Source organism: Stegostoma tigrinum, chromosome 43 (genome assembly GCF_030684315.1).
Source record: "Stegostoma tigrinum isolate sSteTig4 chromosome 43, sSteTig4.hap1, whole genome shotgun sequence".
Classification (NCBI taxonomy): domain Eukaryota; kingdom Metazoa; phylum Chordata; class Chondrichthyes; order Orectolobiformes; family Stegostomatidae; genus Stegostoma; species Stegostoma tigrinum.
This window is the reverse complement of record NC_081396.1, coordinates 5,894,658-5,915,541: the sequence shown is the minus strand read 5'-3', so window position 1 is coordinate 5,915,541 and position 20,884 is coordinate 5,894,658. Positions and strand designations below refer to the sequence as shown.

The 20,884-nt window shown below is 47.5% G+C and overlaps 1 protein-coding gene across 2 annotated transcripts; it reads right to left on the bottom strand.

Annotated features, from left to right (window-relative positions):
* Positions 1-2,573: 2,573 nt before the first annotated feature.
* On the bottom strand, positions 2,574-11,124 carry LOC132206816 (gastrula zinc finger protein XlCGF7.1-like). Of its 2 annotated transcripts, none has more exons than XM_059641890.1 (2): positions 11,029-11,124; positions 2,574-3,550 (listed from the first exon to the last, which is right to left on the bottom strand). In XM_059641890.1, exon 2 carries the CDS (start codon positions 3,448-3,450, stop codon positions 2,911-2,913), a length of 540 nt encoding a protein of 179 aa, XP_059497873.1. In that variant the 5' UTR covers positions 3,451-3,550; positions 11,029-11,124; the 3' UTR covers positions 2,574-2,910. The 2 variants fall into 2 exon arrangements, with proteins under 2 accessions (XP_059497873.1, XP_059497874.1); XM_059641891.1 differs by lacking the exon at positions 11,029-11,124 and adding an exon at positions 10,648-10,805.
* Positions 11,125-20,884: the final 9,760 nt, after the last annotated feature.

The following is a 20,884-nucleotide window of genomic DNA, read 5'->3' as shown; positions in this document are numbered from 1 at the left end:
TCCCTGGAGCGTCAGAGGCTGAGGGGTAACCTTATTGACATTTATAAAATCAGGAGGGGCACAAATAAGGTAACTAGCAAAGGTCTTTTCCCCAGGTTAAGGGAGTCCAAAACGCGAGGGCATAGGTTTATGGTGAGTGGGGAAAGCTTTAAAAGAGACCCGAGGGGCGACTTTTTCTACACAGAGGGTGGTGTGTGTGTGTGTGGAGGTTGGTACAATTATAACATTTAAAAGGCATTTGGACAGGTACACGAACAGGAAAAGTTGAGAGGGGTAATGGGCCAAACAGAAGCAAATCAGACTTGTTCAGTGTGGGAATCCTGGTCGGGAATGACGAGTGAGACCAAAGGATCTGTTTCCACACTGTATGACTCTATATCAACTCACTGCACAATGGATAAAGGATTTCACCAGGAGCCTGCTGGTACAATTATTCAACAGATAACAAGGGAGATGGACCCACAGCATCTTTCCAGGATCCTCTTGTTTTTTTAACTGATACGTGTCTATTAGATACCGGTATGTGTTTGCAGTCATTCTGCAAGACCACGTCAAAGGATGTCAACAGGTCAAGACGGCATTGGCTTCCCCTCTGTCACACGGACACGGGATGTCGTTGCCAATAAGAGCTGTCCCAGCGCAATGACAGGGCCAGAACCGGGGTTCAAACAGGGAGCTCCAGGAACGATGTGCCCGGATTTGGGAGGCAACAAAGCATTTGGGAAGTGAGGGCAGTGTGGAAGTGAGGCAGCAGTTTGCAAGGGCACCTAGATGAAGGGCCATTTCTCAAGGATGTAACGCACGGGGGAAGAGAGGTAGTACACAGTGACCTGGAATGAAGAAGCAGGAGAGGCCCCTCGAGCCTGCTGCACCTTTCGGTATGATCGTGGCTGATCCATACCCACGGATCAGGGCCCTGTAGTATTATCGCTGGACTGTTAATCCAGAGACCCCAGATAAGGTCTGGGGACCTGGGTTCAAGTCCCGCTATGGCGGATGGAGGAGTCTGAATTCAGTAAAACATCTGGAATTATGAACTGACTGATGACCATGAACCCACATCTGGTTGATGTACTTCCTTAATGGAAGAAAATCTGCCATCCGTACTTGGTCTGGACTATGCGTGACTCCAGACCCACAGCGATGTGGTTGACTCTCAGCTGCCCTCTGGGCAATTAGGGATGGGCTGGTCAGTGATGCCCTCATCCAATGAGTAACACTTTTACCCCTTTGATTCCCTTCAGCCCCCAGAAGTGTATCTAGCTCCTCCTTGAAAACATCTGATATTTTGGCCTTGACAGCTTTCTGCAGCGGAGAATCCACGTGCACATCCACTCTCCGGGTGAAGCCCTTTCTCCTCATCGGAGTGTTGGAACAGATAGAAAACAGTGAGCCAACACCAGGAAGTCAGTTTGTGGAATCACAGAACCCCTACAGCCCAACAAATCCACACCGAGCCTCAGAGCATCCCACCCAGACACATCACCCTGTAACCACCTCATCCACCCATCCCCGAACACTATGGGCAATCTTGGCATGACCAATCCTCCACAAATGCACGCCTTTGGGATTTGGGCGTAAACTGGAGGACCCGGAGGAAACCCACACAGACACAGGGAGGACGTGCAAACTCTACACAGACAGTCGCCCGAGGGTGGACTCGAACCCGGGTTCCTGCCGCTGTGAGGTAGGAAAGCTAACGACCGAGCCACTGTGCTGCCCTCAAAGGCATTTAATGCGAACGGGGCTGAGGGAGTAGAAGGTGGATCAGGTCGGCAAAAAGTGAGCACTGGAAGGGCACAAGAGGTGATTGGAGGAAATTTCACAGACAGTACAGCCGAGTAAGCTAGTGGAAGGGACAAAAGTAGCACAGGCAGATGATCAAATCGTCTCAATCTCATTGAGAAAGAACCTCCATGAGCTCTTCATGCTTGTTTTTTTTTTAAAAAATATTTATTTATGGGATGTGGGCATCGCTGGCTGGCTCGCATTTATTGCCCGTCCCCAGTTGCCCCTCGAGAAGGTGGTGGTGAGCTGCCTTCTTGAACCGCTGCAGTCTACCTGCTGTGGGTTGACCCACAATGCTGTTAGGGAGGGAATTCCAGGATTTGGACCCAGCGACGGTGAAGGAATGGCGATATATTTCCAAGTTGGGATGGTGAGTGGCTTGAGGCAGCGGGTGGGGGGGGTGGTCTTGAAGGTGGTGGCATTTCTGTGACTGCTGCTTTTGCTTTTCAAGATGGAAGTGATCAGGGGTTTTGGAAGGTGCTGTCTGAGGATCTTTGCTGAATTTCTGCAGTGCATCCTGTAGATAGTACACACTGCCGCGACCGAGCATTCGGGGGTGGGTGCTTGTGAACGTGGTGTCAATCAAGTGGGGGCTACTTTGCCCTGGAATGCGTCAAGCTTCCTGACTGCACTTGGGGCTGCACCCATGCAAGACACGTGGGAAGTATTCCCTCACGCCCCTCTTGCGCTTGCTGTCAGAGGTGAGGATGACGCAGATGGGGAGGCGTAGAGCCCTTCAAAAGAAAATAAGCCGTTACAAACATTTAAAAGACACCTCCACATGGTTTAAAACAAGGCTGGTTTATTTGAGATTTAGTCGAGAATACTAGCCCCTAACGTTAAGCTGTCATCAGCAGAAACAGACTACAAGATGACAAACAGGACTAAACCGTGATGTTATTTCAAAAGCAGCAGAATCCTGTTCTACTGGTTTATTCATGAGTGTCTCAAGCAGTTTGGACAAATGGGTAACTTCCTCCCCACATACTGACCAGTCTCTCCCCCGTGTGAATTCGCTAATTTACAGCGACTTCAGCCGACTGCCTGAAATCCGTCTGGTGTTAAAAAGACTCGAAGCAATGTTGCTTTGTGGCATTTTCTGCACCGGGACGCTGAAAAGTTTTATTTGTTCGTGTGGGTCCGCTGGTGTTTTTGCAGGTTGACCGACCGAGTGAATGCCTTCCCGCACTCGGAGCAGGAGTACGGCCTCTCCCCGGTGTGAGCTCGCCGGTGGTTCTTCAGGTTGGATGAGCAAGTGAACGCCTTGCCACAGTCAGAGCAGGTGAACGGCCTCTCCCCTGTGTGAACCCGCCGGTGTTCCTGCAGGTTGTACGACCGAGTGAACCGCTTCCCGCAGTCGGAACAGGTGAACGGCCTCTCCCCTGTGTGAAGCCGCTGGTGGATCACCAGGGTGGATGACCCAGCGAAAGCCTTCCCGCACGTCGAGCAGGAGAACGGCTTCTCCCCGGTGTGGCAGCGCCGGTGAGCTTCCAGGTCCGACGGGTAACCGAACGCTTTCCCGCAGTCATCGCACTTCCACGGCTTCCCCTGTGTGTGACTGTGCTCATGTTTCCACAGTCCAGACCATCGGCTGTAGGCCTGCCCGCATACAGAGCACAGGTACCGTTTCTCCTCACTGTGAACAGCGCTGTTCAATGCCATGTTTGAATCTGATCATGTCCAGGAGCCGAGAAACCGGGTGACTCGGTCAGATCCTGATGTTGACGTTTGAGTTTCCTGACTCTACTAATACTCTGTGAAACTGATTTAAAAACAGAAAAATAAAAAGGCAGGGAGGTGAGAGAGAAGCCACATAAACAGAGGTTCTGTCTGAAATGGAGCTGAATGGATCTGGCCATTTTGGAGCAGCACAGGGAAACAGTAAAAGAAAGAGAGAGGGGGACCAGCAGAGCATGTGTACATGAACATCACCACAGAGCTCCCCTCTGAGTTGCACAGTGCCCTGATCTTTCTGCCAGTTGGTCCTCAACAAACACAAACATCTTCTGGTTAAATAGTGGAAAGACTGACGCCATTGTCTCGCTTCCAATGCACATTTTTAACAAGTCAATTCCCATCGCTGGCCTCGGTGATCTCCACTGACCCTGCTCGAGCAACTGTCTAAGAACTCCATGCTGTTCTTCAGCACACGTACACCTCTGCCCCTCTCCCCAAGCACTGAGAGATGTTCAAAATCCAAAACAAAAGCAGTTCTGAGGAAGGGTCACTCATTCCGAAATGTTATTCTGATTTCTCTCCGCAGATGCTGCCAGACCTGTTGAGATTATCCAGCAACTTCTGTTTTTGTTTCTGATTTACAGCATCTGCAGTTCTCTTGGCTTTCATTTAGTACGAGATTCAAAAGGCCCCATCCTCCACTTGAACAGAAAGCCCCCCGAACACAGAGCCCCAGTATAGTAGCAGGCACTCCGTCTACACACACCAAAGCCTCTCAGGCTGGTCAGATTTCCCAAACCCACAAGCCCAGGTTTGCTGGACCCTCATACTCAAATACCTGATGTGCATGGGGCCCGAGCTCTGCACTCTCCGGATCGCGACAACAGCAGGTAGAGACCGATAGGGAGGAGGATTAGCCAAAGGAAACTGAATGGTCACTTGAGCAAAATTTTAAAAACCGGATTGCTCGACACAGAGCCAGCACAGACTTGCTGAGCTGAAGGACCTCTCTCTGTGTGGCTCTGACCATGCGACCATAAAAAACAGGAACAATGAATACACTTGCTCAAGCCTGCTCTGCCAGTCAATAGGATCAGAGCTGATCTGAAAATCCTCACCTCCACCTTCCTGCATTTTCTCCACAATCCTTGACTCTGACTGATTAAGAGTATATCTCAGCCTCAAATATATGCAAGGACTCTGCTCCCATAGCTCTCTGCAGCCACAAGTTACAAAGACAGGCAACCCTCAGAACACATTCCTCATCTTCATCTGAAACTGACACCCCTTTATTCTGAGAGTAGGCTGTTTTGTCCTGGATTCTCTCATGAGGGAAACATCCTCTCAGCATTTATCCTGCCAAGCCCCTTAAGAATCCTAAATGTTTCAGTGAGATCACCTCTCATTCGTCTAAACTCCAGTGAGTAGGGTCCACACCTGTTTAGCCTTTGCTCATAAGACAACACCCTCCCTACCAGGGATCATAGTTGTGACCTTCTTTGAAATGCTTCCAATAAAATGATATCTTTCCTTAAACTTGGGAACTAAAACTGCCCGCAGAGACGATCTCATCAGCACCTTGTCCAGTTGTAGTAAGACTTCCCAACTGTTACACATCAACCCCCCACCCCTGAAATATGGGCCAACATTCCATTAGCCTTTAATATTACCTACTCCAACAGTATGCTAGTTTTCTGCATTTTATGTTACAGCTTTCAGCAGTTTTTTCTCCATTTACATAACATTCTATTCTCCCTTTCAAAATGAACAACTTCACATTTTCACATATTGCACTCCATTTGCCAACTTATTGCCCATTTCATTAACCAAGTAACATCTCTCGGTAGACTGTATTTCTCTCTCTCTCTCTCTCTCAAACTGCCTTGCCTCCTAATTCTGCTGTCTGCAAATCTGGTTACAGTACATTTGATTCCTTCCTCCAACTATATAATACATTATGCCCACCCATTATTTCACAACTGTGAATCTATTCGCTTTCTATGACTATATTACTCGTTGTTTGTACCTCTCCATGTAGCTTAACCCTTGGAGCACAGATATCATTTGGGTAAGCCTGTGCTATATTCTTTCTAAGCTCCTCACCCAGGTGCGGTCCCAGACTGAAACACTTCTTAGCTATGGTCTACTCAAGGTACACAGACCCAGCAGCTTCCAATCTGGAATGATATCCAGAATTGTCGGATTTGATTCTGCTTCCACGCTGCCGTTTCTTAGAAGGGTCTCTTTTATCCTGGTCCATTATTTGATTAATGTCTCTCAACTTTTAATCATTGTTCACCTAACTGAGTCATATCATGTTCTGTGTGCTTCACTGTTTTAATCTGTCGATTTTCGAGGCCACTAAATCTCAGTCTTTGACTTTGCTGATATCCCTTCACTGAGATCCAAACACCTTCCAGGTTTGAGAGAGATAATGGGAACTGCAGATGCTGGAGAATTCCATCAGAGATAATGGGAACTGCAGAGATGCTGCTTGGCCTGCTGTGTTCATCCAGCCTCACATTTTATTACCTTCCAGGTTTGTTTTTGTTTTCAGCTGCTGTAATTATTTTAAAAATAGCTATCAACTGCCCGGATTTCTTTGTCTTGCCATTTTATTTCTTCAAACTGTGTCCAATCTCTTACATTTTCTCACTCTGCTGTTATAAGCCCCAGTCCTCCTTTTAATACACCTAAGATTAACCCCTGTGTAGCATTCTGTATTATTGTGCTGTTTGAAAAGTTCAATATTAATCCGAGTGTTTGTTACTAACCTGTAATAGCTGAATTGGGAATATTACAAAAACATTTGAAATCCTTGGTCCAGAATGACCATGGTCACTTTCAGCGTGGAACCATAAACCTGCCACTTTGCTTCCAGTCAGGTGCAGAACACGGTCTGTCATGAATCTCTGCCTTGGCAGTTCCCATGTTTGTTGTTCTTCCTGACTCTAACCACAGCTGTGAAAGGAGCGTACATTCAGTGTCCTGAAGCTCTGAACCATGAGACACATGCATTCAGTCCCGGATGTGGTTTAACAGGGAGAATCCAACTCCTGATGTTGCTCATGAATCTGCTGGTGTCTCAGCAGCATTGAAAATTGACCGAATCCCTTCCCACATCCAGAACAAATGAAAGGCCTCTCGCCAGCATGAGCTTGTTGGTGTCTCAGAAGGCTGGATGAATCAGTGAATGCCTTCCCACACTCTGAGCAGGTGAATAGCTTCTCCCCTGTGTGAATTTGCTGGTGTACATCTAGTTCAGATGATTGCCTGAACTCAGCCCCACAGTGGGAGCACCTGAATGATTCATCCTCATTGCAAGCACATTGATGGCACGTCAGTTCCCTGGAACTTTTACGGCATTTCCCGCAGTCTGGGCATGTTAAAGGTTTCTCCTTGGTGTGAACCCGCTGGTGTTTCAGCAGATGGGATGACTGAGTGAATTCCTTCCCACACACGGAGCAGGTGAATGGCCTTGCTCCAGTGTGAACTCGCTGGTGTCTCAGAAGATTGGACGAATCAGTGAATCCTTTCCCACACTCGGAGCAAGCAAATGGCCTCGCTCCAGTGTGAACTCGCTGGTGTCTTAGAAGGTTGGATGAATCAGTGAATCCTTTCCCACACTCGGAGCAGGCGAATGGCCTCGCGCCAGTGTGAACTCGCTGGTGTGTCAGCAGGTTGAAAGACTGAGCAAATCCCTTTCCGCACTGGGAACAGATGAATGGCCTCTCCCCGTTGTGGCTGCGGTGGTGAACTTCCAACTCAGAGGGGCTTCGGAATTCTTTCCCACAGTCCCCGCACTTCCACGGTTTCCATGTGGAGCGGGTGTTCCTCTGTCTCTCCAGGTTGGACAATCAACTGAAGCCTTGCCTATGCACAACCCAAGTTCAGTTTCTCCACACTGTGATATTTCTTCAGGCTGCGTAACTGGTCAAAGCTCTTCCCACACTCAGTTTGCTGGAACACTCAGGTATACGAGATTCTGGGTGCTCTTCTCGTCGCAGCAATCGTTGAAATACTTTCCCACAAACAGACAGACGGACACCTTTCCTCCCACGGTCAAAGGCTGACAATATTCAGGCCCTGACGAAGCAAGAGACTGTAGGATCTCGATGTAGTGTTTGGTTTGACTTATTTTGTCTGCAATTCGTCCGCTCAATCCCCTGCAATAGGTGTTTATAAACATCTATAAGAACAGACAATTCTTGTTTTTACAGGACACTTCATCCATCTCCTGGGCCCTGAGAGTTGTCCCACCCTTCATTTACTCTCAACAATTGGAGGAACAGCCATTCCTCCTCAGCTGCCAACAATGGCCTCTTTTCTTCCCAGCCTCGGACTGATGACAATCACTAGGCCCCAAGGTGACCTGTCAACTTTGAGGTCACTGCCAGCAATGAATTAATAAACTCCCATGGAGGGTGGAGTTTACAAATCCCAGGCATTCTCAGAGTGGGACAGAAGTGACACAGCTCAGCTGAGAAGGCATCACATCTCCGACGAGAGCAAAAGCTTCTGATGATTACTTCGTGGTTCTCCCACTTCTTAAAAACCATCATTCATTGAATCAACAGAACAGGAGCCAGAGTAGCTCACTCAGCCCATCAAGCCTGCTCTGCCATCCACTAAGATCACGGCTGTGGCATTAACTCCACTTTCTTGCTTGACCCCATGAACACTGACTCCCTTGTCCAACAAAAAGATGCCTAACTCAGCCTTAAATAGAAATAATCCAGCCTCCACCGCTTCTTATAGAAAAGAATGCTAAACATTAATGGTCGCCCATCAAAAGAAGAAATCCCTTATTATTAAACAAAACCTGATGAAGAAGGAAGCACCCTTTCTGCATCTACCCTGATCGGCCATCTCCGAATCCTACATGTTTCAAGACCATTTTTCCTTGATCTAAACATCACTGAGTCCAAGCCCAACCTGTACATCTTACTAGAAAACACAACTCCTTCATCTCAGTGAACTTTCTCTGGATTGGGTCCTGAAGCACAGAAATCAAACAGTATTTACATCATCTGTCGGCACACTGAAAAAGCCATTCCCTCCATGTCACCCTGGTATAATCTTCCATCACTGCCAACAGTGCAACTTCTCAATGAGTTGCAATAGGTACCCTTTTACATCCTCACAAAAGTGCCTTTCAAGTGAACTAGCAAATTTACCTGCGATAACACAGTGTGGAGCTGGAGGAACAGAGTGGGCCAGGCAACATCAGAGGAGCAGGAAATTTGACGTTTTGGGTCAGGACCCTTCTTCAGAAATGGGGGAGGCAGAAGGGAGCTCTGAAATAAATAGAGGGAGGAGGGATGGGGCTGGGAAAGGTAGATGGGATAGTGATAGGTGAGTGCAAGTAGGCAGTGGTGGGGATTGGTCAGTGAGGTGGGAGGAGCAGATAGGTTGGAGAGAAGACAGGGAGGATGTGTCAGGTCAAGGAGGCAAGGACAGGAGGGAGGGTTGGTTGTGGGATAAGGCTGAGGGTGGGGAGATTTTGAAACTAGTAAAGTCCACATTGAGACCAATGGACTGTAGGCTCCTAAGGCAGAATATGAGGTGCTGCTCCTTCAGTTTCCGTGTGATGTCATTTGTGACACTGGAGGAGGTTCAGGATGGACACGTTGTCCAGGGAGTGGGAGGGTGAGTTGAAGTGGTTCATGGCTGGAAGGTGTTGTGTTGTCGCAGACAGAATGCAGGTGCTCTACAAAGAGGTCTCTTAGTCTCTGCTTGGTCTCACCGATGTAGAGGAGGCCACATTGGGAGCAGTGGATACAGTAGGCCGCATTAGCAGATGTGCAGGTGGACATCTGTCTGATGTGGAAGGTTTTATGGGTCCTTGGATGGAGGTGAGGGGGGAGCCGTAGGGGCAGGTGTAGAGTTCCTGGAGTTGCAGGGATAGGTGCTGGTGGTGGTGGGGCTAGTGGGAAGCGTGGAGCAGATGAAGAAGTCATGGAGAGAGCGTCCCGACGGAAGGCAGATGGGGTGGTGAGGGAAATATATCTTTGGTTGTGGGCTCAGATTGCAGATGGCAGAAGTAGCATAGAATGACATGTTGAATCTGGAGGTTAGTGGGGTAATACGTGAGGACAAGGGGTATTCTGTCTTTCTTTTTGTTGCGGGGAGGGGATGTGAGGGAAAAGGCGTTGGAAACGCAAGCGATGTGGTCAAGAGCATTTTCAACTACTGAAGTGAGGGGACGTTGTAGTCCTTGAAATGAGGACATCTGGCAATGTTTGGGAGTGGAACGCCCTATCTTGGGAGCAGACATGGCAGAGGTGGAGGAATTGGGAGTAAGGAATCGCATTCTTGTAGGGAAGGTGCGTGAGAACAGGTGTAGTCTACATGGGAGTCATTGGGATTGAAATAGATATCGGTTTCGAGGCAGTCACCAGAGATGGAGACAGAGGGGTCCAGGAAGGAGCGAGGGAGGTATCAGAGATGGTGCAGGTGAACTTGAGGTTGGGGTGAAAGATGTTAGTAAAGTTGATGAACTGTTCAAGCTCCTCATGGGAGTATGAGGCAGAGCCGATACAGCCACTGATGTAGTGGAGGAAGAGGTGGGGATAGTGTCAGTTTGGCTGCGGAAGAAGGACTGTTCCACGTATCCTACGAAGAGGCAGGCATAGCTTGGGCCTATGAGCGTTTCCATGGCCACCCCTTTAGTCTGTAGGAAGTAGGAGGAGAAGTTGTTAAGGGTAACGACAAGTTTGGTTTAGTGGATAAGGGTGTCCATGGAGGGGGAGTGGCTGGGCCTGCGGGAGAGGAAGAAGTGGAGGGCTTTTAGGCCATGTGCGGGGGGAATGAAGTGCATTTCTTTCAACATAAACTATTGATCACAATGGAATCTCCTCTGAACTGGAGAAGCCACTCGTAGAATGAAGTCCAGTTTGTGGACCATCTCAACTGAATCCTCAAGCACAACTCTTGACTTGCCAGCTGCACACTACCTAGATTCATTATCTTATTTTCATAGCAACATTTCTGTCTGCAGTCATGTTCCAGTGAGGTTTCATGCAAGGTGGAGAAACAGGCACCTCAACTTCCAATCTGTACTCAAAACTGCATTCACCAGATTTCAAGCTGCAAACCCTTGTCACCCATTTTAATTAATTCATTCATTCATTTATTGTTTTGCCACATGCCTATTGATATCTCGCTCAGAGAAATTTCTACCTTGATTTTTCTTGGAAGCAGGCCTTTCTTTTTCTTGCACAAACACCCAATGTGAACCGATGCTTCGTTACGTGACATCAACTACTAGCATCACCATGGACTCCAGGACATCCTGAACATCAACCATCTCCTGCCCTGTACCCCATCCGGGTCCTTCCCTTTTGTTCCCCTGCAGCTAAGCGGCGCATGCGCATCTCACGGCGCTGCCTTTTATAAAGATGGCGGCCGTTAACTCGGGCCTGAGAGAGCCTGGTGGCTGCCTCCTGCTTGCCCTGTTTAGAGCGAACAGAGGAACCGGGCATTTTACATGCGTGTTTGCGGCTTCTACCGAGGGTTTACGTAAGCTTGCCGCCCGATCCAGCAGTCAGCTCCGTTACTTACGGGTCAAACAGCGAGGCTTCAGCCGCCGGCAACATCAAACGTGACGGTCCAACACTGACTTCATACTGACGTTGCGCATGCTCCGGCTCACTATGGGGACCCTGTGATTGACAGCAGCGCTGGGCCAATAGAAAGCTGGGAGCCGGTGATTGATGGCGGCGCCAGACCAATAGGAAGGAGACGCGGGGCAGGAGGACAGATTGGAAAAGGTTGGTCCTCCACACAATCGGAGTGAATGACGGGGCGGGGCTGGAGGACTCAGGCAGGAACACCCAAAGGAAGCTGGAATTTATTTTCAAACACATTTTATTCATAAATATATCTTCATATACACACATAGGCACTTAAGCAATTCTGTTCTGCAGAGTAGCAAATGAAGAAACAAAACAAACACTGGAATTTGACTATCCAGCAAACAAATCAAAGGAATTTCCTACTTATACAAGATTATCTTTACATACATTTGAGGTATTGCGAGAGTCAGATAACTGAACGGACCCCCATTTAACATCAGCAGAAAGACCATTGAAGGTGTTTTTTTCTCCACTGCTCTTTGGCGGCATTAATAAGGTGAGTAACCACGGATTTTTTTTTCCCCCCAGGGTAGGTCCAAAACTAGAGGGCATAAGTTTAAGGGGGGGGGGGGGAAGGAAGAGATTTAAAGGGGACCTGGGGGCAATTACAACATCGAAAAGGCATCTCGATGGGTACATGAATAGGAAAGGTTTAGAGGGATATGGTACAAATGCTGGCAAATGGGACTTGATTAATGTCAGAGGCATGGTCAGGTTGGACCCTGCCCCTTCATTGGTCTGCTGCAGACCAACTTTGTGGGGATTAATAAATGTGGTGTAAAGCCAAACAGGCACTGTCTGTCATTCTGTTTTAAGGTAGCAGACATCTCCTGCACAGCTGTGGTCATGACCCACATGGACCCAGTTCACAGAGGTGCTTCAAGGAGGCAGCCAGCCTTTCTCCTCACTGTCTCTGGGACTTCCTTGAACCTGAGATTCCCATTCTATCTTCTGTTTCTGACCCTTTCTTACTGTTAGAACCCTCACTGATTTTTCATTAGCTTTATTCTTTTATCAATTTTGGTTTGAAGCTGTAAACATGAAATGTCAGCAGAAAATACTTTGGGTTTGAGGCTAGGCCCACATATTAATTCTGGATCAAAAAGGTTCTTCTGAACACAGGAATCCCAGCAAGAGCATTGTGTTTAAACAGATAGCAGAAATTGGCCATTAACACAGTCAGTAACTGGGAATTGGTTCCATTGAGACTGGAAGAGGTCTGTATTCAAGTAGATGTTGAATGGTAAATCGAGATCCTGGGAAAAGACAGTCAGTTCATTAGAGCAGAATCGGAGTTGAAATTGTTTGTTTCATACTGCTGATTTTTGGAGGAGAACATTTTGGCTGCTGCTGACGCAGTGTGAAGTTTTGAAAGCTGTCTGATTCATGTCCCTTGCCAGCTTCTGGAAGCCCAAAGAGTAGAAGGCTGGAGTTGGGTGTATTGCTACTTTTACCTGAGTGAACTGAAAAGACGACACTGATCAATGTTTCCACAAAAACAACCAAAGAGTCCACATCTATGTTGTGAAACAACGCTTTGTGAAAATCATTTTAAAATAACTTAGAGTTGGTGACTTTTACAGAGGGTTTCAGAAGTTTGAACTTGCTGGGAGATTCTTTGGCAGTTCCTGGATTTTTTTAAAACATTAATTCATTTGTGGGACGTGGGTGTCATTGGCTGCCCAGCATTTATTACCTGTGCTACCTTATCCTTGAGAAGGTGGGGGTGAGCTGCCTTTTTTAACCACTACAGTCCATGTCCTGTGGGTTAACCCACAATGCTCTTAGGGACGGAATTCCAGGCATTTAACCCAGCAATACTGAAGGAATGGCCGATATATTTCAATTCAGGATGGTCAGTGGCTTGGAGGGGACCTTGAACGTGGTGGTGGTGTTCCCATATATCTGCTGCTTTTGTCCTTCTAGATGGAAGTGGTTGCTGAGTTTGGAAGGTGCTGTCTAAGGAGCCTCCGAGTTTCTGCAATTCATCTCTTGGATGGTACCCACTGCTGCGACTGAGTAATTGTGGTGGAGGGCGTCAATGATAGTGGATGTGGTGCCAGCCGAGCGGAGGTTGCTTTGTTCTGGGTGTTGTAACGCTCCTTGAATGTTGCACTCGTCCAGTCGAGCAGGGAGTGCCCCATCACAATCCTGACTTGTGCCTTTGGGACTTCCGCGGAATCCCCAGCCCATTTTTCAGGCTACTTTGCTGCAAATGACTGTGTGTTCCAATCAGGAGATCTGGGCTGTTAACAAAGAATACCTGTCACTTTGCAATGTCACAATCAAACAATAATGGCTCAGGCCTGCAAGTATGGAAGCAAGTAACACAGAAGGCAGCCATTGTCACCGTGCCACTTTCAGCACGGACACATGTCTGTTAACACTGCTGCTTCACAGGTTTGATTCCAGATTTGGACAACTGTCCATCTGTGTGGAGTTTGCACATTCACCCTGTGTCTCCTCGGGCTTCCTGCACGTCCTCTGGTTTCCTCCCAATCTAAAGATGTACAAGTTAGGTGGTCTGGCCAAACATCACTTTGTACTGTTTAGGGCTGTGCAGGATAGCCGTAGTTTCTTTTTTTTCTTAAAAAAAAACCCATGTGCGGTTACAAGGATAGGGTAGGTCTTGGTGGGACGCTGTTCAGACATTCAGACTCGATGGGACAAATGGCCTCTTTCTCCACTGTAGGGATTCTATAAATAATCTAGCCAGTTTTGTTTTTTCTTTTATTTATCCCATAACTCTGACTCTTTGTTTGTCAGTCATTATGTGTGAATAAGGGGCTGAAAATGGTGTGAACAGTTTAAAGTGTAGACATTAATTATCATACTTTGTATTTTTTTTCCTCTAAAGTTAGTGTTGAATAAATTGATACAAAACTGGTGTCTGCAATTAAAGTCTGGGATTGGCTATTCAAAAATCTGGAAAATCATGGAGTATCTAGCGACAGTCTTTGAAGGATTTCAGTTTTACTGCGTTGCAAACAGAAGTGGAAAGGCAGATTTGGTTCAGCTGTCTGTCCACATGTTGTAACACTACCCTCAATAACATCGCTCTAACATCATGACTGTGCCCAGGCCTAAAGACCTCAAATTCTCTCCCTAAACACTCCACTTCTTTTTAACAGACTTCTTTAAAGCAATTTCTGTGAAGCCCCTTGTAATATTGGACTATGTGAAAGATTCTAGACAAATGTAACGTCTTGTGATTGACTGACTTTCAAATGATTGACACAGCCTTGTTTCACAAACGTTTGAAATGCTCAGATCAGAATGATCATGGTCATTTTTAGAGTGAAAATATTAATCTGACGTTTCACTTCCAGTCAGGAACAGTTTAAACACCAGTCTCTAACCTCAGTGCATATCTGGCATTCACCATTGTTCTCCCAGACTCTGAAACAATTATAAAAGGAGCTTCTGTTCAGTGTCTAGGATCTCTGAGCCATGCAGGAGGAGGAGGAGGGTGAGGAGGGTGGAACATATTTCTTACACTGTCACTATATTGTCTCTCCTGGGTGTAAGAGCATGGATAGGGTGAATAGCCACGGGCCTTTCCCTAGGGTAGGGGAGTCCAAAATTTGAGGGCATAGGTTTGAGGTGAGAGGGGAACGATTTAAAAGGAATCAAGAAACAAAACAAATAAACCTACAGCACAGGAACAGGCCCTTCGGCCCTCCAAGCCTGCGCCGAAATCAAGTGGGGAAACTTTTTCACACTGAGTGTGGTGTGTGTGTGTGGAATGAGCAGCCAGAGGAAGTGGTGGAGGCTGCTACAATGACAATATGTAAAAAGCAGCTGGATGGCTAAATGAATAGGAAGGATTTAGAGGGTCATGGACCAAATGCTGGCAAATCGGACTAGATTAAGTTAGGACATCTGGTCTCCACCAGTTCCTCTAGCGGTTCCTTCCATACTCGCACCACTCTCTGCATGAAAAGGTTTCCCTATTTAGTTCCTTTTAAACCTTTTCCCCTCTCAGCTTAAACCTGTGCCCTCTAATTTTGGACTCCCCTACCCTGGGGGAGAAGACTTTGAGCATTTGCCTCTCAATGCCCTGCATGATTTTATAAATCTCTATCAAGGTCACCCCTCAGCCTCCCATGCACCAGGTTAAAAAAAGTCCCAAACTTTTCAGCATCTCCCTCTAGCACCCCTCTAGCACAAATCCTCTAACCCTGACAACATGCTTGTTAATATTTTCTGAACCTTTTCAAAGTTTAATAAAATCTTTCCTATAGCAGGAGACCAAAATTGGTTAGGCCACTTTTGGAATACTGCATTCAATGTCCTGTACAGCCACAACATGACCCTCCCAATTCCAATGATCAGTGTACTGACCAATAACAGCAAGCGTACCAAATGCCTTCATCACTACCCTGTCTACATGTGACTCCAATTTCGACAATCTATGAACCTGCACTCCAAGGTCTATTTGTTTGGCAACACCATTTAATGCATAAATCCTGCCCTGATAGGCCTTACCAAAATGTATTACCTCACATTTACCTCGATCTCTTTCTTGCCACCCACCAGCCGTGCCCTTCATCCTAACAGGAACGTACAGTGTCTGGACTGTCATTATCCCACTTTCCAGTTGTCCATTTACCTGCGAATATCACCCCCAACTAACTTTTGAAAGTTCTTGAAAGATCAAATTCTGTCACTCCACAGCCCCAAGTGATCAAGGTCTCGTTGTACCCCAAGGTAACATTTGTCGCTGTCCACACGACACCACAATTTTGGTGTCATGAGCAAACTTACTAACCATACCTCCTATTTTCACACACAAATCATTCATATAAATGAGAAAAAGCAGTGGACACAGCACCGATTCTTGTGACACATCGCTGGTCACTGGCCTCCAAAACCATTCTCTGGCGCCTACCTTTGAGTTGATTTTGTACGCAAATGACTAGTTCTCCCTGCTTTCCATGTGATCTCACCTTGTTACCCAGTCTATCGCATGGAACTTTGTTGAATGCCTCACTTAAGTCCATCATGGACAACGTCCACAGCTCTGCCTTCATCAATCCTCTTCGCCGCGTCTTCAAAATTCTCAATCAAGTTCGTGAGACATGATTTCTCACGCACAAAGCCAATGTTGACTATCCCCAATCAGTCCTTGCCTTTCCAAATACGTGTAAATTCTGATGCTCAGACGCCCTCCAAAAACGTGCCCACATTGTTGTCAGACTCAACAGACTGTAGCTCCCTGGCTTTTCCTTATCAACTTTCTTAAATAAATGTACCACATTAGCCAACCTCCAGCCTTCTGACACCTCACTGGTGGCTTTTGATGATACAAATAATCGCAGCAAGGGGCCCAGCAATCCCTTTCGTAGCTTCCCACAGAGTTCTTGGGGACACCCGATCAGGTCCTAGGGCTTCTCCACTTTTATGCATTTTAAGATGTCCAGATATTCCCCAAATTCCATATCCTTCTCCATAGTAAACACTGATACAAAGTACCCGTTTGGTGTCTCCCCCGGTTCCACACATTGCTGATCTTTAAGGGGTCTTATTCTCTGTCGAGTTTTTCTTTTGTCTTAATGTGTTTGTAGAGACCCTTTGGATTCTCTTTAACCCTCTTTGCCAAAGCTAAGCCGTGTCCCCTTTTGCCCTCCCGATTTCCATTTTAAGTAAGTATACTCCTACTGCCCTTATTCACTCAGGATTCACTCAAACCCTGTTGTCTATACCTGACGTATGTTTCCTTCTGTTCCTTGCCATCCAGCGTGCCTTACACCCACCAGTCTTGCCCTTCACCCTAACAGGTACACACTGTGTCTGGACTGTCATTATCTCATTTTTGAAGGCTTCCCACTTTCCAGTTGTTCCTTTACCTGCGAATATCATCCCTAGTCCGCTTTCGAAAGTTCTTGCCTAATACCGTCAATGTCCTTCCTTCAATTTAGAACATTAACTTTAGATTAGGTCTATTGTTTTCCATAACTATTTTAAAACTAATAGAATTATGGCCACTGGCCCTAAAGTGGTCCCCACTAACACCCCAATCACTTGCCCTGCCTTATTTCTCAAGAGAATGTCAAGTTTTGTTGTTTCTCTAAAAAGTACATCCACACACTGAATGAGAACATTTTCTTATACATGCTTAACAAATTCCTCTCCATCTGATCCCTTAACACTATGGCAGTCCCTGCTGACAATTGGGGGGGGGGGGGGGGTGCAGGGGGGAAAAGAAGAAGGTGGTCTGAAATGCAATCCCTATAGAAGTGATCCAGCCTTCAGTGCTCTCTGTGGAAGACATTGCTAAGTTACCTCCTTACCTACGCTAAAACTGAGTCCGTTGGTCTAAATTCTGAGAAAGGAGGAAATATTCCCTCAGACCCCTCCCCCCAGGTATTTGCTGAGATCATGCCCCCTTGTCCTAAACACCATTGGGTATACTGGATATACGCATAGTGGGCCAAAGGGCCTGTTTCTACACTATGACTGTAATGCGAATATGGCTGTAAGACTAGACTAAAAACATAAGACTCAGGAGTATATGACATGATTGATCTACAGGGAAAGTGGGGATGAACTTAATTGCATCAGTTAATCTTTGTATTCTAGACTAGTTGCCTCGAAGGTTGGAGGAAGTGGAGAGAGTCCATAATTTCAAAATTAGATTGGATAGACACGTAGAACAAATAGGTTTGCAGGGTTACAGGGATATAGAGGGACAATACTACTGACTTGCTAACAAAGTGTGGAGCTGGATGAACACAACAGTTCTCCTAAGATGCTGCTTGGCCTGCTGTGTTCATCCAGCTCCGCACTTTGTTCTCTCGGATTCTCCAGCATCTGCAGTTCCCGTTATCTGCTGACTTGTTGGTTTGGCAGAGAGTTAGCAGGGACTTGCAGACTCCTGCAGTGCCAGAATTATTCTACGACTGTAACTGTCTATACTTCCACTATAACAATTTATTTACAGCATTGTTTCAAAGGCTAGCGTTAGTTATGTCAGGGTTTGATAACCGTAAATACTCTGAATGGCACAACATAACAATAAACATATCTCTGTCCCATACTAAATTACTACTCCCATATACACAATAAGAGATGTCAATACCTTTCAGTATAGGTAGAGAACCTGGCCAGACATCCACCTCCCTGGATTCAGTTGCTGCAAGTGTACTCCCAGGATTAGAAATGGAAAAGGGGAGGCATTGCTCCCACATGTTGCACAGACGAGGGAAGTTTCACTCTGAAGCTCATTGGACAAACTTCCGGATTGTGACGTCCACGACAGAGGGTGGGGCCAGCCTGACGCGGCTAATACTTGGCGGTGAGATAGTATCAGAGATAATGGGAACTGCAGATGCTGGAGATTCCAAGATAATAAAATGTGAGGCTGGATGAACACAGCAGGCCAAGCAGCATCTCAGGAGCACAAAAGCTGACGTTTCGGGCCTAGACCCTTCATCAGAGAGGGGGATGGGGGGAGGGAACTGGAATAAATAGGGAGAGAGGGGGAGGCGGACCGAAGATGGAGAGTAAAGAAGATAGGTGGAGAAGGTGTGGGTGGGGAGGTAGGGAGGGGATAGGTCAGTCCAGGGAAGACGGACAGGTCAAGGAGGTGGGATGAGGTTAGTAGGTAGCTGGGGGTGCGGCTTGGGGTGGGAGGAAGGGATGGGTGAGAGGAAGAACCGGTTAGGGAGGCAGAGACAGGTTGGACTGGTTTTGGGATGCAGTGGGTGGGGGGGAAGAGCTGGGCTGGTTGTGTGGTGCAGTGGGGGGAGGGGATGAACTGGGCTGGTTTAGGGATGCAGTGGGGGAAGGGGAGATTTTGAAACTGGTGAAGTCCACATTGATACCATATGGCTGCAGGGTTCCCAGGCGGAATATGAGTTGCTGTTCCTGCAACCTTCGGGTGGCATCATTGTGGCAGTGCAGGAGGCCCATGATGGACATGTCATCAAGAGAATGGGAGGGGGAGTGGAAATGGTTTGCGACTGGGAGGTGCAGTTGTTTGTTGCGAACTGAGCGGAGGCTTTGCAGAACACCTCCGCTCAGTTCGCAACAAACAACTGCACCTCCCAGTCGCAAACCATTTCCACTCCCCCTCCCATTCTCTTGATGACATGTCCATCATGGGCCTCCTGCACTGCCACAATGATGCCACCCGAAGGTTGCAGGAACAGCAACTCATATTCCGCCTGGGAACCCTGCAGCCATATGGTATCAATGTGGACTTCACCAGTTTCAAAATCTCCCCTTCCCCCACTGCATCCCTAAACCAGCCCAGTTCATCCCCTCCCCCCACTGCACCACACAACCAGCCCAGCTCTTCCCCCCCACCCACTGCATCCCAAAACCAGTCCAACCTGTCTCTGCCTCCCTAACCGGTTCTTCCTCTCACCCATCCCTTCCTCCCACCCCAAGCCGCACCCCCAGCTACCTACTAACCTCATCCCACCTCCTTGACCTGTCCGTCTTCCCTGGACTGACCTATCCCCTCCCTACCTCCCCACCCACACCTTCTCCACCTATCTTCTTTACTCTCCATCTTCGGTCCGCCTCCCCCTCTCTCCCTATTTATTCCAGTTCCCTCCCCCCATCCCCCTCTCTGATGAAGGGTCTAGGCCCGAAACGTCAGCTTTTGTGCTCCTGAGATGCTGCTTGGCCTGCTGTGTTCATCCAGCCTCACATTTTATTATCTTGGAATCTCCAGCATCTGCAGTTCCCATTATCTCTGATACTATCTCACCGCCAAGTATTAGCCGCGTCAGGCTGGCCCCACCCTCTGTCGTGGACGTCACAATGCGGAAGTTTGTCCAATGAGCTTCAGAGTGAAACTTCCCTCGTCTGTGCAACATGTGGGAGCAATGCCTCCCCTTTTCCATTTCTAATCCTGGGAGTACACTTGCAGCAACTGAATCCGGGGAGGTGGATGTCTGGCCAGGTTCTCTACCTATACTGAAAGGTATTGACATCTCTTATTGTGTATATGGGAGTAGTAATTTAGTATGGGACAGAGATATGTTTATTGTTATGTTGTGCCGTTCAGAGTATTTACGGTTATCAAACCCTGACATAACTAACGCTAGCCTTTGAAACAATGCTGTAAATAAATTGTTATAGTGGAAGTATAGACAGTTACAGTCGTAGAATAATTCTGGCACTGTAGGACTGTATTACCCCACTAACCTCCAGATTCAACATGTCATTCTATGCTACTTCTGCCATCTGCAATCTGAGCCCACAACCAAAGATATATTTCCCTCACCACCCCATCTGCCTTCCGTCGGGACGCTCTCTCCATGACTTCTTCATCTGCTCCACGCTCCCCACTAGCCCCACCACCACCAGCACCTATCCCTGCAACTCCAGGAACTCTACACCTGCCCCTACGGCTCCCCCCTCACCTCCATCCAAGGACCCATAAAACCTTCCACATCAGACAGATGTCCACCTGCACATCTGCTAATGCGGCCTACTGTATCCACTGCTCCCAATGTGGCCTCCTCTACATCGGTGAGACCAAGCAGAGACTAAGAGACCTCTTTGTAGAGCACCTGCATTCTGTCTGCGACAACACAACACCTTCCAGCCATGAACCACTTCAACTCACCCTCCCACTCCCTGGACAACGTGTCCATCCTGAGCCTCCTCCAGTGTCACAAATGACATCACACGGAAACTGAAGGAGCAGCACCTCATATTCTGCCTTAGAAGCCTACAGTCCATTGGTCTCAATGTGGACTTTACTAGTTTCAAAATCTCCCCACCCTCAGCCTTATCCCACAACCAACCCTCCCTCCATTCCTTGC

Bases quoted from the DNA above. Each gene is read 5' to 3' on its own strand.
- LOC132206816 (XM_059641890.1), bottom strand. From the start codon at position 3,450: ATGGCATTGAACAGCGCTGTTCACAGTGAGGAGAAACGGTACCTGTGC.